Source organism: Mirounga angustirostris, unplaced genomic scaffold (assembly GCF_029215605.1).
Source record: "Mirounga angustirostris isolate CCGP_5_RB_7025 unplaced genomic scaffold, mMirAng1.0.hap1 SCAF_15, whole genome shotgun sequence".
Lineage (NCBI taxonomy): Eukaryota > Metazoa > Chordata > Mammalia > Carnivora > Phocidae > Mirounga > Mirounga angustirostris.
In genome coordinates this window covers 74,588,178-74,601,058 of record NW_026991723.1, presented here as the reverse complement: position 1 = coordinate 74,601,058, position 12,881 = coordinate 74,588,178, and the positions used below count along the sequence as shown (strand labels likewise).

General features: G+C 54.7%; 1 protein-coding gene across 18 annotated transcripts in view; it reads right to left on the bottom strand.

Moving 5' to 3' along the window:
- COL27A1 (collagen type XXVII alpha 1 chain) overlaps positions 1-12,881 on the bottom strand; it is a 135,603-nt gene that overhangs the window by 68,238 nt on the left and 54,484 nt on the right. For all 18 annotated transcript variants that reach the window (XR_010407736.1, XR_008506770.2, XR_010407735.1 and 15 more), the window contains 4 exons: positions 10,621-10,674; positions 8,349-8,393; positions 918-971; positions 146-190 (listed from right to left, as the gene is read on the bottom strand). Coding sequence is in view for 14 of the 18 variants with exons in the window: in XM_064579537.1 (XP_064435607.1) it covers positions 146-190; positions 918-971; positions 8,349-8,393; positions 10,621-10,674 (198 nt within the window). In the remaining 4 variants the exon portion in view is untranslated. The remainder of the gene's footprint in view (positions 1-145; positions 191-917; positions 972-8,348; positions 8,394-10,620; positions 10,675-12,881) is intronic.

Genomic DNA, 12,881 nt, shown 5'->3' with positions numbered 1-12,881 from the left:
ACACAGATTTAGGGGGGCCAGAGGGGAGGCAGGAGGCGTGCAGGCGTGGTGGACCTGGAGAGAAAGCAGCAGCGTTGAGGCGGGGGTGAGGGGGTTGGTTCGCATGCAGATAAAACACAATGCAACAAGGGAGTATTCAGATCACCTTATCACCTTTCAGTCCGGGCTCCCCCATGTTCCCCATCAGTCCCTGCAAGACAAAGGCCAGATCCTGCTGTGAGGGGGGGTCTCAAAGCCACAGAAGGCAAGTGCCCCGCCTGACACCCACTGGCTTGCCGTGCCCACCCGGGGCTTGATGCCCCACCCAGCGATCAGTTTTCTCACCCGTGAAAGGGGGCAATGACCCCCAGCTCGGCGGGCCATGATGTGGACTAAAGGAGCATGAGAAGGGACAGCTGACTCCTGAGCCATGGCACTCCGAACAAATCCAGGGGAGAAGGCTGCTCATGGGGACAGATGGGTTCCACGAGCATTGCCTCCTGCACGTTGGCCACATGGGGTCGTCCCTGGAATGAGGTCCTAGCAGTTCTGGCCCATCTTTTTCCTGCATGCCCATCCCACCCAGGGACATACGAAGTTCACTGGTTTGCCACTATAGTTTCTGTGCCCCTGGTGATGCCCTCCCCCCCCTAACCCATTGGCCTTTCAGTGCCCTGACGTCTGGAACCACATGAGACTCATGCTCAGCTCAAGGACTGCTGTCCAAGAGACATTTCAGCCATAACTGACATACAGAAGCTGACTGGCTCTCAGGCCCGGGAAGAACTGAGCTGCTGAGCTGCCAGCTCCCATCCCAGCACCCCTCCCCTCCCCCCACACTGTGTCCAGGCACACTTCCCTCTGGGCTGCCATGGGTCAAGGTGGGGGGTGGTGGCTGGAAGGGACGAGACCCGGATTCAGGGATGGCTCTTGTTTACCTTCACGCCCTTGGGTCCTGGATAGCCAATCAGACCCAGTGCTCCCATGTCACCCTGGCAAGAGAAAGAGAAGAGAACATCATGAGGGGTGGCTCCCAGGAGTCTGGCCTGGGAGGGATGATCCCCAACATCTCCTAGCCTGGGCTTCTGAAGACACAACCCCACTGGCTCTGTCAGACCACCTGGTCTCATCTCTCCTCTGCTGCTTGCTTATCATGTGATTTGGGGTGGCTAACCTCTCCGTGCCTCAGTTTCCCCATCTAAAACGGGGATCAGTACTACGAGCCTCCTAGAGTTGTTTCAGGGAGAGCTGACTTACGCGTACAAAGTAGTGGGCACGGTCTGGAGGCATCTGGGGTTGTCCCAGCCGAAGGGGCTCTACCAGCATCTAGTGGGTGAAGGCCCCACAACACACAACGATCTGGCTCAAAATGCCCATAGTGCTGAGGTGAGGAGCCTGGTTGAGAATGAGGCGGTGGCTGGATCCTCTCTGCACAAGCCCACCCTCCTCCCCTCATGGGTCCTCAGCTCCAGCCCGTCCCTACCACTACTGCCTCCAGTCGCAGCCATAACGGTAAGCCCACGCCCAGAAATAGGGAGCCCCTGAAAATGCTCTCTTCTCCCCCCTTTCCATCTGCTGTGACTCGTCAGAGTGTCTGGCTGCTGTGTGTGCTCAAACAATGTGCTTGACCTCTCTGGGCCTCAGTTTCCCCCTTCCCTGCGTCAGGCTCTGTGGGGGTCCCTGGCAAGTGCGCGGATGCACGGGAGGAAGGCTAGGTGCCCCAGGCTTCCTGTGGGAACTGCCCCGAGAGGTCTCCATCGCATTCCTGCCCGACTTCCGCAGAAGGGCCGACGGGCCCGAGGAGAGAGACAGAGAGAAGGTGCGAGTTCACAGATGGTGGCGTGGTCTGCTGAGACACTGTCGGGTCCCACCCCACCCCCCCGGCCCCTGCAATGGCTCAGATCAGCTGACACAGAGGCCGGCCACCGTCCGGCCACGGCCCTGCTAGGGACGGGCTGTGGGACCTTGAGAAAAACCCTTGCCCTGTGGACCTCAGGATCCCCACCTGATTAGGTCAAACCAAACCTTCTAGCTGAACCTCTGCCAAGAAATGGTGCTTTCAACTCCATCAAGTTATCTTCTCCTGAAGGAAGTAAGGTCAGAACAGGTGCCGAGACTAACACAAACAGCACTGTCTGCCAGGCATGGAGCTCAGCACCTTACCTGCCTCGACCCGAGGACTCCTCACAACAGCCCTTGGAGATTCACCCTCCTACCATCCCCATTTTACAGACGGGGAAACTGAGGCTCCATAGGGCTAGGACTGGATGGAGCTGGGATTCACACCAGGCAGTCCGTCTCCAGAGCTTCCAGGCAATTCTGAAGTCGTCTTGGGAGAGGAGGGAGAGAGGGGAGTGAAAAGGCCAGGATCACTGGCCAGGAGAGGCTGGGGTCCGAGGAAAAGCCAGCCCTTCATAGAAGTGTACCTCCCTAGGCCTTGCTGGTTGCTGCTTCTCTCCCTCTCTTTTCCTGGATGAAGGGAGCCAGGGGTGGCCTGCCCAGAGTTCCCCATGATCCACAAATAAACAGACGAGGCTCTTCTGGCACAGTTGGCTCCAGCTGGGGCCCAGGCTGTGGGCAGGGGATCAGTTAGCAGCTCTGGGAACACAGGCTCCTTCTTCCCGCTGCAGGCCTGAGGGTGGCTTGTGTGGGGACTGAATTCAATACGGGCCTGACTGACACCTGGGGCCCTGGGGAGCCACAGCAACACCACGCTCGCCGCCCCTGCAGGCCCTTCCAAGAAGGCCTGTGTGTGGTGGGGGGCAGGGACTTGCATGGGTATCCAACGCCAAGGGGAAAGGAATCCGTGGAAAAGGGACTCTGGCTGCAGGGCACATGGGGAGAAGGTGGCGGCTTGCTTAGGGCAGGCCTTTTCCTTGTTGGCAGGGCCGCAATGCTGGGCTCTGAAAGCACTCGGGGGAGGAACAGAGAAAATTCCAGGCCGCTTTCCCCCCAGTACAGCCCGCAGAGCCCCAGTCGGCTCTGCACTAGACACCCTTGTGGGCAGCCTGACCGAGCGACACACAGCATGTCATGTCCTCACAAGAAAGAACAATGAGTAATGCCCTGAATTTGGATCCTGTTCCCACTTTTTTTTTTTTAAGATTTTTTATTTATTTATTCATGAGAGAGAGAGAGAGAGAGGCAGAGGGAGAAGCAGGCTCCCCGCTGAGCAGGGAGCCTGATGCGGGACTCGATCCCAGGAGTCTGGGATCATGACCTGAACCGAAGGCAGACGCTTAACCATCTGAGCCACCCAGGTGCCCCCTGTTCCCACTTTTGCCTAAGCTCCCAGACACCACTCTACACATCTTGCCTTTCGTCTTGATGACTCTCACCAAAACACAACCAACCACGTCTGCAACCATTTCCAGAACTCCTACTGTGTGCCAAACACCACGCGCGAGACTTCAAGGTCCCGTCAACCACCGTTAACGGGAGCTTACGCTGGGCTCTGGCTGGAACGTGCTGCTCGGGCCCTCGCCAGCTGCTCACCGTAACCCCATGAGGCCCATCTTACAGAGGAGAAATCGAGGCTTAGAGAGAGGTGAAGTCACTCACCCAAGACTAAGCAACCAACAGGGGACATGGGCAGGACCAGAATCCAGGTCTGGCTGGCTGGCAGGGCCTCCCACCACCCCTCACACACATCTTCCCTTCCTGCCCCGCCGTTCCTCTGCAGCTGTGGCATCCTTGGCCACGGGTTCCCAGACCCAGAATGCTCTACCCTGTGCTCACGTTGTTCACACGCACTCATCCTTCCGCCAAAGCGCCAACATCCCTTCCCCGACCCCACAGGCCAGGCCAGGCCCCTGCGGTCAGGTCTCACAGCCCTTGCCATGCTGGCGACCATTTAATATGGCGGAGGTGCTCGCTCAGAGTGGCTTAACAACTGGGTGAAAAAGAAACCTAATCACGCTCTCATTTACAAGCCCTCCAGGAAGAAATCTCGCCTCGGTGTTCCTAGAACTGCCTTTGAAGGCAATGAGGCCTCTTTCCAGAAACTCTGATAGGGATCAGTGGCTTGGGGACAGGGACGTGGGGGCTATGGCCGGTCCCGGCTCCTGTGTGGTTTTAATAAGCACCATCTCTCACACAGAACAGCCCCTGGGGCAGTCCACACTCACATATCTGCTGTCTCCATTCTTCTGTCTCCAGAAGTCACACAGAGCTGAGTGCGGGATGCAGTGGTAAAGTCCGTGACCTACGGACACAGGCCCAGGTCCAGCTTTTTGCTGTGTGACCCGGAGCAGGTGTTTCAGCCTCTCTGTGCCTCGGTTCCCCTAAGTGTACCATGGGTAATCCCACTTCCTACCCTCAGAGGCTTGCCATGATCATTAAATACTTCGCACAAGGCCTGGCACACAAGGGCTTGGTTTAAGTGTCAGCTAGTGAGGCTCCTGATCTTGCTTCATCGCAAGGAAACAAAGCCAGATGATCATTTACTGACAGAATATGGGGGACTCGTCCACTATACCCCACATGCTGGGCTTTGGCCAAACCACATATTCTTTGGGTCTCATTAGACCCATGGAAGAGCCAAAATTCCCTCTCTGTCACTCAAAATAAAAAAGACAGAAATCTTCTTTGTTGGGCAGATTCTGGAATCAGGCACTCTTTTCTTGAGGGCCAGCCAAAGGGTTTCAGTTACTCAAACGGGGCTGTCCCAAGGGAGTCCCCCCTCGGAGGCTGCAGGGGGGCCGCCAGCAGCTTATTGGGATCCGGGTCACACAGACCCGGGTTGCAAGTCCTAGCTGGTGACCTCAGGCCCCAGCCTCCCTATCGGGGTGACTGGGCTGAGGCCGCCCCCCTTCAACTATCTCAAGGCTTCCCCAGCCTAGTGCACACCAAGCATACACAAAATAGAAAGACGTTCCATAAATGTTAGTCTGTCTCCTCATGTTCTTCCTCCCGCCTGCAAGGACCTGGGGGTAGGGGGGGCGGTGACAGGGGAAGTTTCAGCTTCAGTCTGCATGCAAATTGCTTCAGCTGACTAGACAGAAGGCATTGAATAAACCTGAATCTCCACTAAAATAATCATCCATATGTGGAATTCCCATTTGCTCAGCTAAAAACCCACATCCTCTGGAAAACCAGAGGTGACTCATAATCCCTCTTCCCCTTTAACTCCTGGTTAGAAAATTCCTTTCCTCTCCAACTCTCTGGGGAGGCCACTATTCTCCCTACCCGCCCTGCCCCCAACCTGGGGCACAGAAGCTGCTGTTTCCAAAAATCCAGGGCAGGAGGGGGTCCTTGGGTGAGAGAAGGCACTCGTTCGGAGAGTGCTGGTGATTTGGCAGGGTCTGGTCTGTGCTTGTGACTACCCCACCACCACCACCACCACAGGAGGAAGGGAACATCCCTGTGACAGCAGAGGGAATTTTAAAATGGGAAGTGAGGCTGAAAGTGGCAGAGAAAGACACAGAGCAAGAGGGAACCCTGAGGAGGCATAGATCAGCGATTTGGAAAGGGACATCCTGAGGGGGTGCACAGTCTGAGGAATGCAGGAACACCCCAGCTCAGGCCCTTCAGAAGCGGGCAGCGGGAGGCGGGTCCTGGACTAAGAGTTGGAGGACATGCCTTTCGGTCCTGCCTCCATCTTCTCCTGCCTTATGGGTGATCTTGCCCAGGGGCCTCAGTTTTCCCATCTGCCAAATGGGATTCTCTTAAGAGCTCCTTTGACTAGGGCTGCCAGATTGAACAAATGAAAATATAGTCTGCCCAGCTACATTCAAATGTCAGATAAACACCGAATGATATTTTAGTATAAATGTGTTCTGAATATTGCATCTGAAATTCAAATTTTACTGGGCATGCTGTATTTTATCTGGCAACCCTCATTGAGGAAAGCAAAGGGGAGCATAGGTGGGAAAGAGCTTTGTAAAGAGTCAGGAGGGCCAAGGGCATTGTCTGAGTCTCCAGAGCCTGCATTCATTCGGCCAAATGATATTCTTGTTCCTCTCAGGACCCAACCTAGTGGACACCAGGACAATGACAAAGAGAAACACATGCCAACGATGAAAGCCAGAATATGTAAACATCTCTGCAGGAGAGCTTTGGGAACTGAGAGCATTTAGCCTGAAGAAGGAGCCTTGGTAAGGACAGAAAGTGACCATCTTTTCATCTCAAACAGTCTCTCCCAGGGGCAGGGGAATGACTGGGGCTCAGGATGCAGCAACACCACACATAGCAAGAGCTCTGTAGAATGGCCTGGGCTCCCCCAGGAAAGAGTGTCCAACACCAGGCTGTTCAAGTTGGAGTGTAATCACTGTGTGACCAGGATGTTCCAGAAGGCATCCCTGTGAGCTTAGAGGAGGCAGGACTACAAGACTTTGGGGGTCCTCATAAACTGGGGTTCTCTACCTCTCGTTGCAGATATTCCTTTTCCAAAGCATCTAGGCAGTGCCTTGTGCCAAAGAAGATGCCCAGCAAAGTCCTGCTGAATGGACATCGGGGATGACAAATGCATGACTCATAGGTGGACATTTCACTGCCCCAAGCCAAGGAGATGTCACTCATTGATCCCAGCCCGTGTCTCCCACTAAGTTCCAATGTGACTTTGAAATCTTTCTCTACACAGCAATCCAGAGGGCTGCTACCATGCATAACATACATGTGTGTGGGTGAACTAACAATAACTATTATTATTATGACGAGCACTTCTTGAGTCCTTACTATGTGCGAAGCACTTTTTATGTACTAGTTTCTTTAAATCTTCACAACAAAAGTCTAAGTTAGGTACTACTATTATCCCCATTTTATAAATGAGGAAAATGAGACACAGGGAGGTTAAGAAATTTGCTCAGGGCGCCTGGGTGGCTCAGTTGGTTAAGCGACTGCCTTCGGCTCAGGTCATGATCCTGGAGTCCCGGGATTGAGTCCCGCATCGGGCTCCCTGCTCGGCAGGGAGTCTGCTTCTCCCTCTGACCCTCCTCCCTCTCATGCTCTCTGTCTCTCATTCTCTCTGTCTCAAATAAATAAATAAAATCTTTAAAAAAAAAAAAAAAAAAAAAAAGAAATTTGCTCAGCATCTGAATTCAACCAGTGGTAGAGCTAGGATCCGAACCCAGGTGGTCTGGTTGCAGGGACTGCCGCCTTAGCCACAGGACTGCACTGGACTGTGGGCATCTGTGGTGGTCAGACTCTTTACAAAGCTCTTGTGGGCACAAGGATCCCATCTTATGAAGGGGTTCCCTGGGGCCACAGCTGAAGAGCACAGAACCAGAAGGCGAGCCCAGGGTGCAGACTCTCTGCCCCTACCCTGCCCAGGTTCTGCACTCACCCGTTGCCACTGGGAACCTCTGGGCCCTCTTGCCAGGACTGGCCACCCCTAAACAATGGGGACCCTGAACTCCCCTGGGGCCTTCTCCGGCCCCCCCCCTCTGAACAGAATTTCGTGGCATAGTCGCTGGGGTAACCAAAGCCGGCAGCCCATTAGTCAAACTAGGGAATAGCCTACTTATGTCCCTCCATGGCCCCCCAGACTCAAGCCCCATGAGGAATGACCAGAGGACAGAGCAAAGGGGCATGAGACCCTGGGGAAAGCTCCTAGAGTCATTTCCCAGGCCTGAACCTCTCAACGGCTCTTGTGGCCAGACCCAAGGTCAAGGTCCCACTCTGAGGGCCCAGCAGGAGGCCCTGGTTTTGGCTCATGGAACCACTCCACAAGGCCTACCCCAATCTGGATGGAGTCAGAGGTCAGCCTGCCTCCCACCTCCCTGTGCACAGGCCTCTTTCAGTCCCAGGCATGTCAGGAGGTGATAGCAATGATTAATATAATGATATTTTCCCCTCAGGGCACACTTACTAAATGCTAGACCCTGGGCCAAGGCCTCAGTTAATCCTCACAACCACCCCCAGAGTACTCTATCATCATCCCCACTTTACAGATGAGAACTAAGGCTCAGAGAGGGTAAGCAACTTCACCCAGGTCACACAGTCATGATGGGGCAGATCTAGGACTTGAACTCAGGGGGTCTGGCTCCAGAGTCAGTGCTGTGAAGGAAAGGATGAGGAAGACGGCCTGACATGACCTCAGCTCCTCGGCCAGCCACTTCACCTGTGGATGGGCATGCTATCACCTACCTAGACCTCCCTGCAGTACGATGGGCAGGCAGCAGGTGTGAAAGCACATCCGCACTCTCATGCTCCAAGCACCTGCCTTCATTTAACTAACGAAGAAAGAGGCTCAGAGAAGGTGGGTGATCCACCTGAGGACACACAGCAGGGCTTTCCTCCCTCTGCGCCCTGGCCAGACTGATATGTCCTGCTCCCCCAGCTCCTCCTGGGGTTTGATGAGAGAGGGACCTTTCCAGCAGGACTCGTTGCTTGCTCCCCACACCCCACCACCCAGGCATCTGTGTACTTACAATGAGGCCGGGGACTCCTCGGGGCCCTGGCAGGCCCAATTCTCCCTGCAGATAGGAAGAGAGCAAAGCGGTTACTTGCCCTGTCTCCCTCCTGGGCCACTCCCTCCACGCTATCCCCCTGTGGGCACCTGGTGGGATCCTCTGGAGCTGACCATTCCTTGTGCCTGATTAGTGACTCTCGGAGCCTGGCCTGAAGTTTGGACAAGACCCTTCCCCCTTCTGCCCTTAGCTTTCCACATCTGTAAAACAGGGAGACTGGATTTCCAGACCCAGTATTTTCCACTTGTAAGTGTGAAAGAAGAGGGGGAATCCTGATCCTGACAATAAAGATGGGCCCGGTGTCTGGCCCAGATCTCATTTCACCTTCACTTCATAGATGGTAACACTGGGGCTCGAGAGTTATGTGATGTGCCCTAGGTCAAGTGCAAGGAAATAACACAGTGGCTCAGCTCGAAGCTGAGAGCCACCGGGCCAGCCTCTCTCCCTCTCCCAGCCAGGAGGTGCTGGGGCCCTGAGAGAAGCCCGCCTTCACGAAGTAGGCGGTCAAGTCTCTGCCTCCCAGATGCTGGAGAGGGCTCTCGCCTGGGAGTCAGGGGATGTGGCTGTGTATGTCATGGGCAACTTTCCATCTCCTCGTCTCTAAAAATGGACCATCCATTGCTTGCACCAGAAAAGACAGGTAGAGGGGTCTGGATCAAGTTCAAGATGCAAGGCATGAATAAAAATGGGGGCTTCTAGAAATGCTGGTTATCAGTGGGAATTGCCAGCACCCTCCAGGTGTTTGTCTTGCTTCGGGTGGGCCCAGACAGGAGGCTATCACTACAGCCACCGAGAAGAAGCGGAGGGGAGACGCCGCCTTGGCTTTAAAATGAGGGAGGCGAGGCCCAGGGAAGGGAAGTGACTTGTCCAAGGTCACTCAACAACTGCGTGGCCAAGCCGGGGCCATTCATCAGGCCCTCTTTCTGCTCCCCCAGGATCTGAGGATAAAGACACTGCTGCCCCTCCCCAAGGCGGCTTCGTAGATGACATCACATATTATAATGCCTGACCCGATAACTGATATACCGAAGGAGAGGCTCCAATTTCTCACCTCCGTGCCTTCGCTGATGACCTTTCCTCCACATGGAATGTCCCCTCACCTCTCTCCTCAACCCAATCCAACATCACCTTCCGCAGGAGTCTCCCTGCTCCTCTATCCCTCCTCCACAGCACCCGGGGCCCTTGACCCCACACATCTCACTCTGCCTGGTGCGATGGACCAGACAGACAGCCGTGAGCTCCTCCAGGGCAGGCAATGTGCCCGCTGTGACCTACTGTTTACAATCGCCCTATCCAGGGACACCTGTTGTGAGCCGACCGCCTTCCCACCCCCTCTCACTTCATTCTTACACCAGCCCCCTGGGGCTGGCATTCCGACCCCCAGATTTACAGAGAGGGAAACTGAGATTCCGAGAGGGGAACTGATGTGTCCAAGTGATGCAGCAGGACTCAAACCCCAGTGCACCCGGCTCTGAGACCAGGGCTTAAGCCCCCATGGTTGCTGGGGTGAGCCCAAGCGGGGTCAGGCTCAGGGAGCATTTGTGGAATTGAAATCCCTACACCGTCAGGGGCTGATCGTGGAGCCAGCAGTCACCTCTACAGAGAGCACAGCTGGCCACAGCTGCTTCAGTGGGAAGGCCCAAAGAGAGATGTGGGAACATGGCAGGTGTTCCAAAGAGCTTTGGACTTAGTCTGCTCCCCTGGGGCAGAGAACAAGCTTCCTCTCCCGCCTGAGCCTGAGCCTGGAACAGGAAGGGAAAGGCGGGCTCAGCACCTCAGGGCAGGCTGACCTGGCTCCTCGATGACAGGCCTCCGATTATTTACAAACTCTATAAACATGCCTATGTTGAAGATTTCTTTAGAACTCAGCTCTGCTCTCCACACAGGGCCTGCAAACCATCAGCTCCCCCAGGGCACTGCTGCCTCGTAAACATTGTTGATGCTTTTGTAAGACAGCAGTAGCCCTGGCTTCCCCGGTGGGGAGCGACCCAGAACCTTCCTGAGTCCTTGGGGAGGCGGCACGGTCTGGGGCTTTAGAACCAGGGGCTCAGTGGGCTGCGGGGGTGCTTTCCTGGGGGGTACAGGATACCCACCGTGGATAGGAGCTTGGGGTTCAGAGGTGGCAGGGGTAGGATTTGACCCAACTTGTCTGACCCCAAAGCTTGGATTCCTCAAACCTGTTGTGTCTTGCTCTGGAATCTCTTTCCTGTTCCCCAAGACTTGAAATACTTACAGGGTTCCCATCCAGTCCAGGAGGACCTCTTTCCCCAAAGTCTCCAGGAAACCCCTGAAGGCACAAGAGAGAAGAAACATCTGCAGATTAGTGTTTATACCTGTGGGGCGGCTTCCATCCAAACCCCCGGGGGCATACAAGGACATGTCCATGCAGTCTCACTCTTTGGTTCTGGGATCTGGGCAGGCGGTGGGGTCCCCAGTCACGCGATGCCCTCAACAAACACCAAGACCCGGACCAAGGAGGCAGGACGGACAAGAACTGAGGTCAAGAATCAGAGGCTAGGCTTGAACCAGTAGCTGACTTGCCAAGCGTTCTAAGGACATCCCTTTCCCCAGTGGGCCTCAGTTTCCTGACTAGTTGAAGTAGGGAAGGCTTCTGCAGCATTTTCCAGCTCAGACCTTCTGCGGCTGTGACATGCTCTTCAAAAGCTGCCCTATGCAATCACGATCCCCATTTTTACAGACAAAGACAGCAAGACTCTGGAAGGGTAAATGTCAATGTTATGCAAGGTCACACGGTGGGTGACTATCAGCCCCACTGCCAGAAGTAAATTTCGGCAGCCCAGAGAGGGGCCAGGCCACCCAGCCCAGGCAGCTTTGGCCCTCTCATCCCATCCCTGACCCCAACTCCATACTCTCTGGGGAGACAGGCAGCTAGAAAAACATGGCTCTGGGGACACCTCTGGGGACCAGGGTAGGGGTAGGGGGCAATTCCATTTGACTTCAAAGGGAAGAGAAAGTCCTCAAGCTTGGAATTTAGGGAAACCTGTTTTTCTCCCCTGCTTGAATTCAAATCATTGTTTTTCCAGGGAAATTTAATAAAAAACACAGCACATGTTTTTCTGACCAAATGGATGCCTGAGCTGTTCAGTAAAGATTCCTCACAGAGGACAATTTGTGTCTGGTTTCTAACACAGCTGGGGGAATCCAGGGAATAGATTAACCCTAAGGACAAACCCCAAACCACTGAAAACGTCTCTCCTGACTGAGCAAAGAGACCTTGAAATGTGTGTGCATCCAGGCTTTTGTCCTTGCCCTGTTCAGCTGTCTTATTCTCCTCAGATCCCTCCTCTGTCAGGGAACCCTCTTGGACCAGAAGGGCAGGGGTTGGCCTTCATCCTTGAGGAGGTGTGGCTTCGTTCAGACACCCAAAGGAGGACGTGAGGACAGAAAAATGAGATTCGGATCAAGCCAGTCACTTTGCAGGCAAAACTTCATTTGCCTTTGACATCTACCCTTAAAGGAAAGGTTATCAGTCCCATTTAACTGATGGGGAAACTGAGGTTCGGAGAGGCAATGTCACTTGGCTAAGGCAAAGAAAAGCAAGTCTGTGGTAACAGCTGAGCCTACGTCCCCACCTCTCTAAACTCCATCAAGTTTGTATGAGCTGCACACGGGCAGATCATGGCACATAGAAGCTGCTAGAATGTGTATTCAGCTGGTTTCAGAGAGTGGCAAGGGTGTGTGTGTGTGTCTGCAGGCCCATCTCCAAGTCAAGTCTTTGTGGGGGTACATCTGATCCTATCTAAGATTCCTCTCCCACGTACTTTGGGTTCCCCTGGCAAATTTCAGCCTCCCCCCAACCCGACCCTTCTTTGACAAGCTGTAACGGAGATCCATCTCCCCTCTTGGGACTGGAGACATCAGCTGGGTGGGCTGTGGTGAGGGGAGACTTCTGAAGGCATTACGTTTCTGCCTTCACCTTTGGAGGCTGGGGTTAGGGGCCTGGCAGGAGAGGAGGACCATCTATCAGGGGACAAGGCCAGTGCCATCCAGCCAGGCACCTGGCCAACTCCACATGGCCCATGAAGGGCAGAACTCAGGAAGTCTGTGCTCTGCTCGCCAAGTCCAGTGTCTGGAGACTAGCTCTGGCTGTATGACCTCGGGCAGGCCCTCACTTGACCCACTGTCCTGCTCAGGCTGGGGTGCGGGGTGTATTCTCTAAGAACACTTGTCCCAACCCTTAGATGAGGCCTAGAAGAGGCCTAGAGCCTCTTCCTCTACACACAGGAATGCCACCCAGCCTAGGGCAAGACGAAGCCCTTGATACCATCCCCCAGGCACACATCCTGGCTACAACGCCCACTATATTCACACCCATCGTTCTGCACTCAGAGGCCACTTCAGGCTGGCTCAAGGACTCCCCTCAGACCCAGCCGCCAGGCCAGCCTCCCCCATGAAGGTTTGGAAGCAGTGCAATCCCATGCCAGTCCTGGCTCCATCACCTTGGGCCTCTCCAAGCCTCAGTTTGCTCTGCTG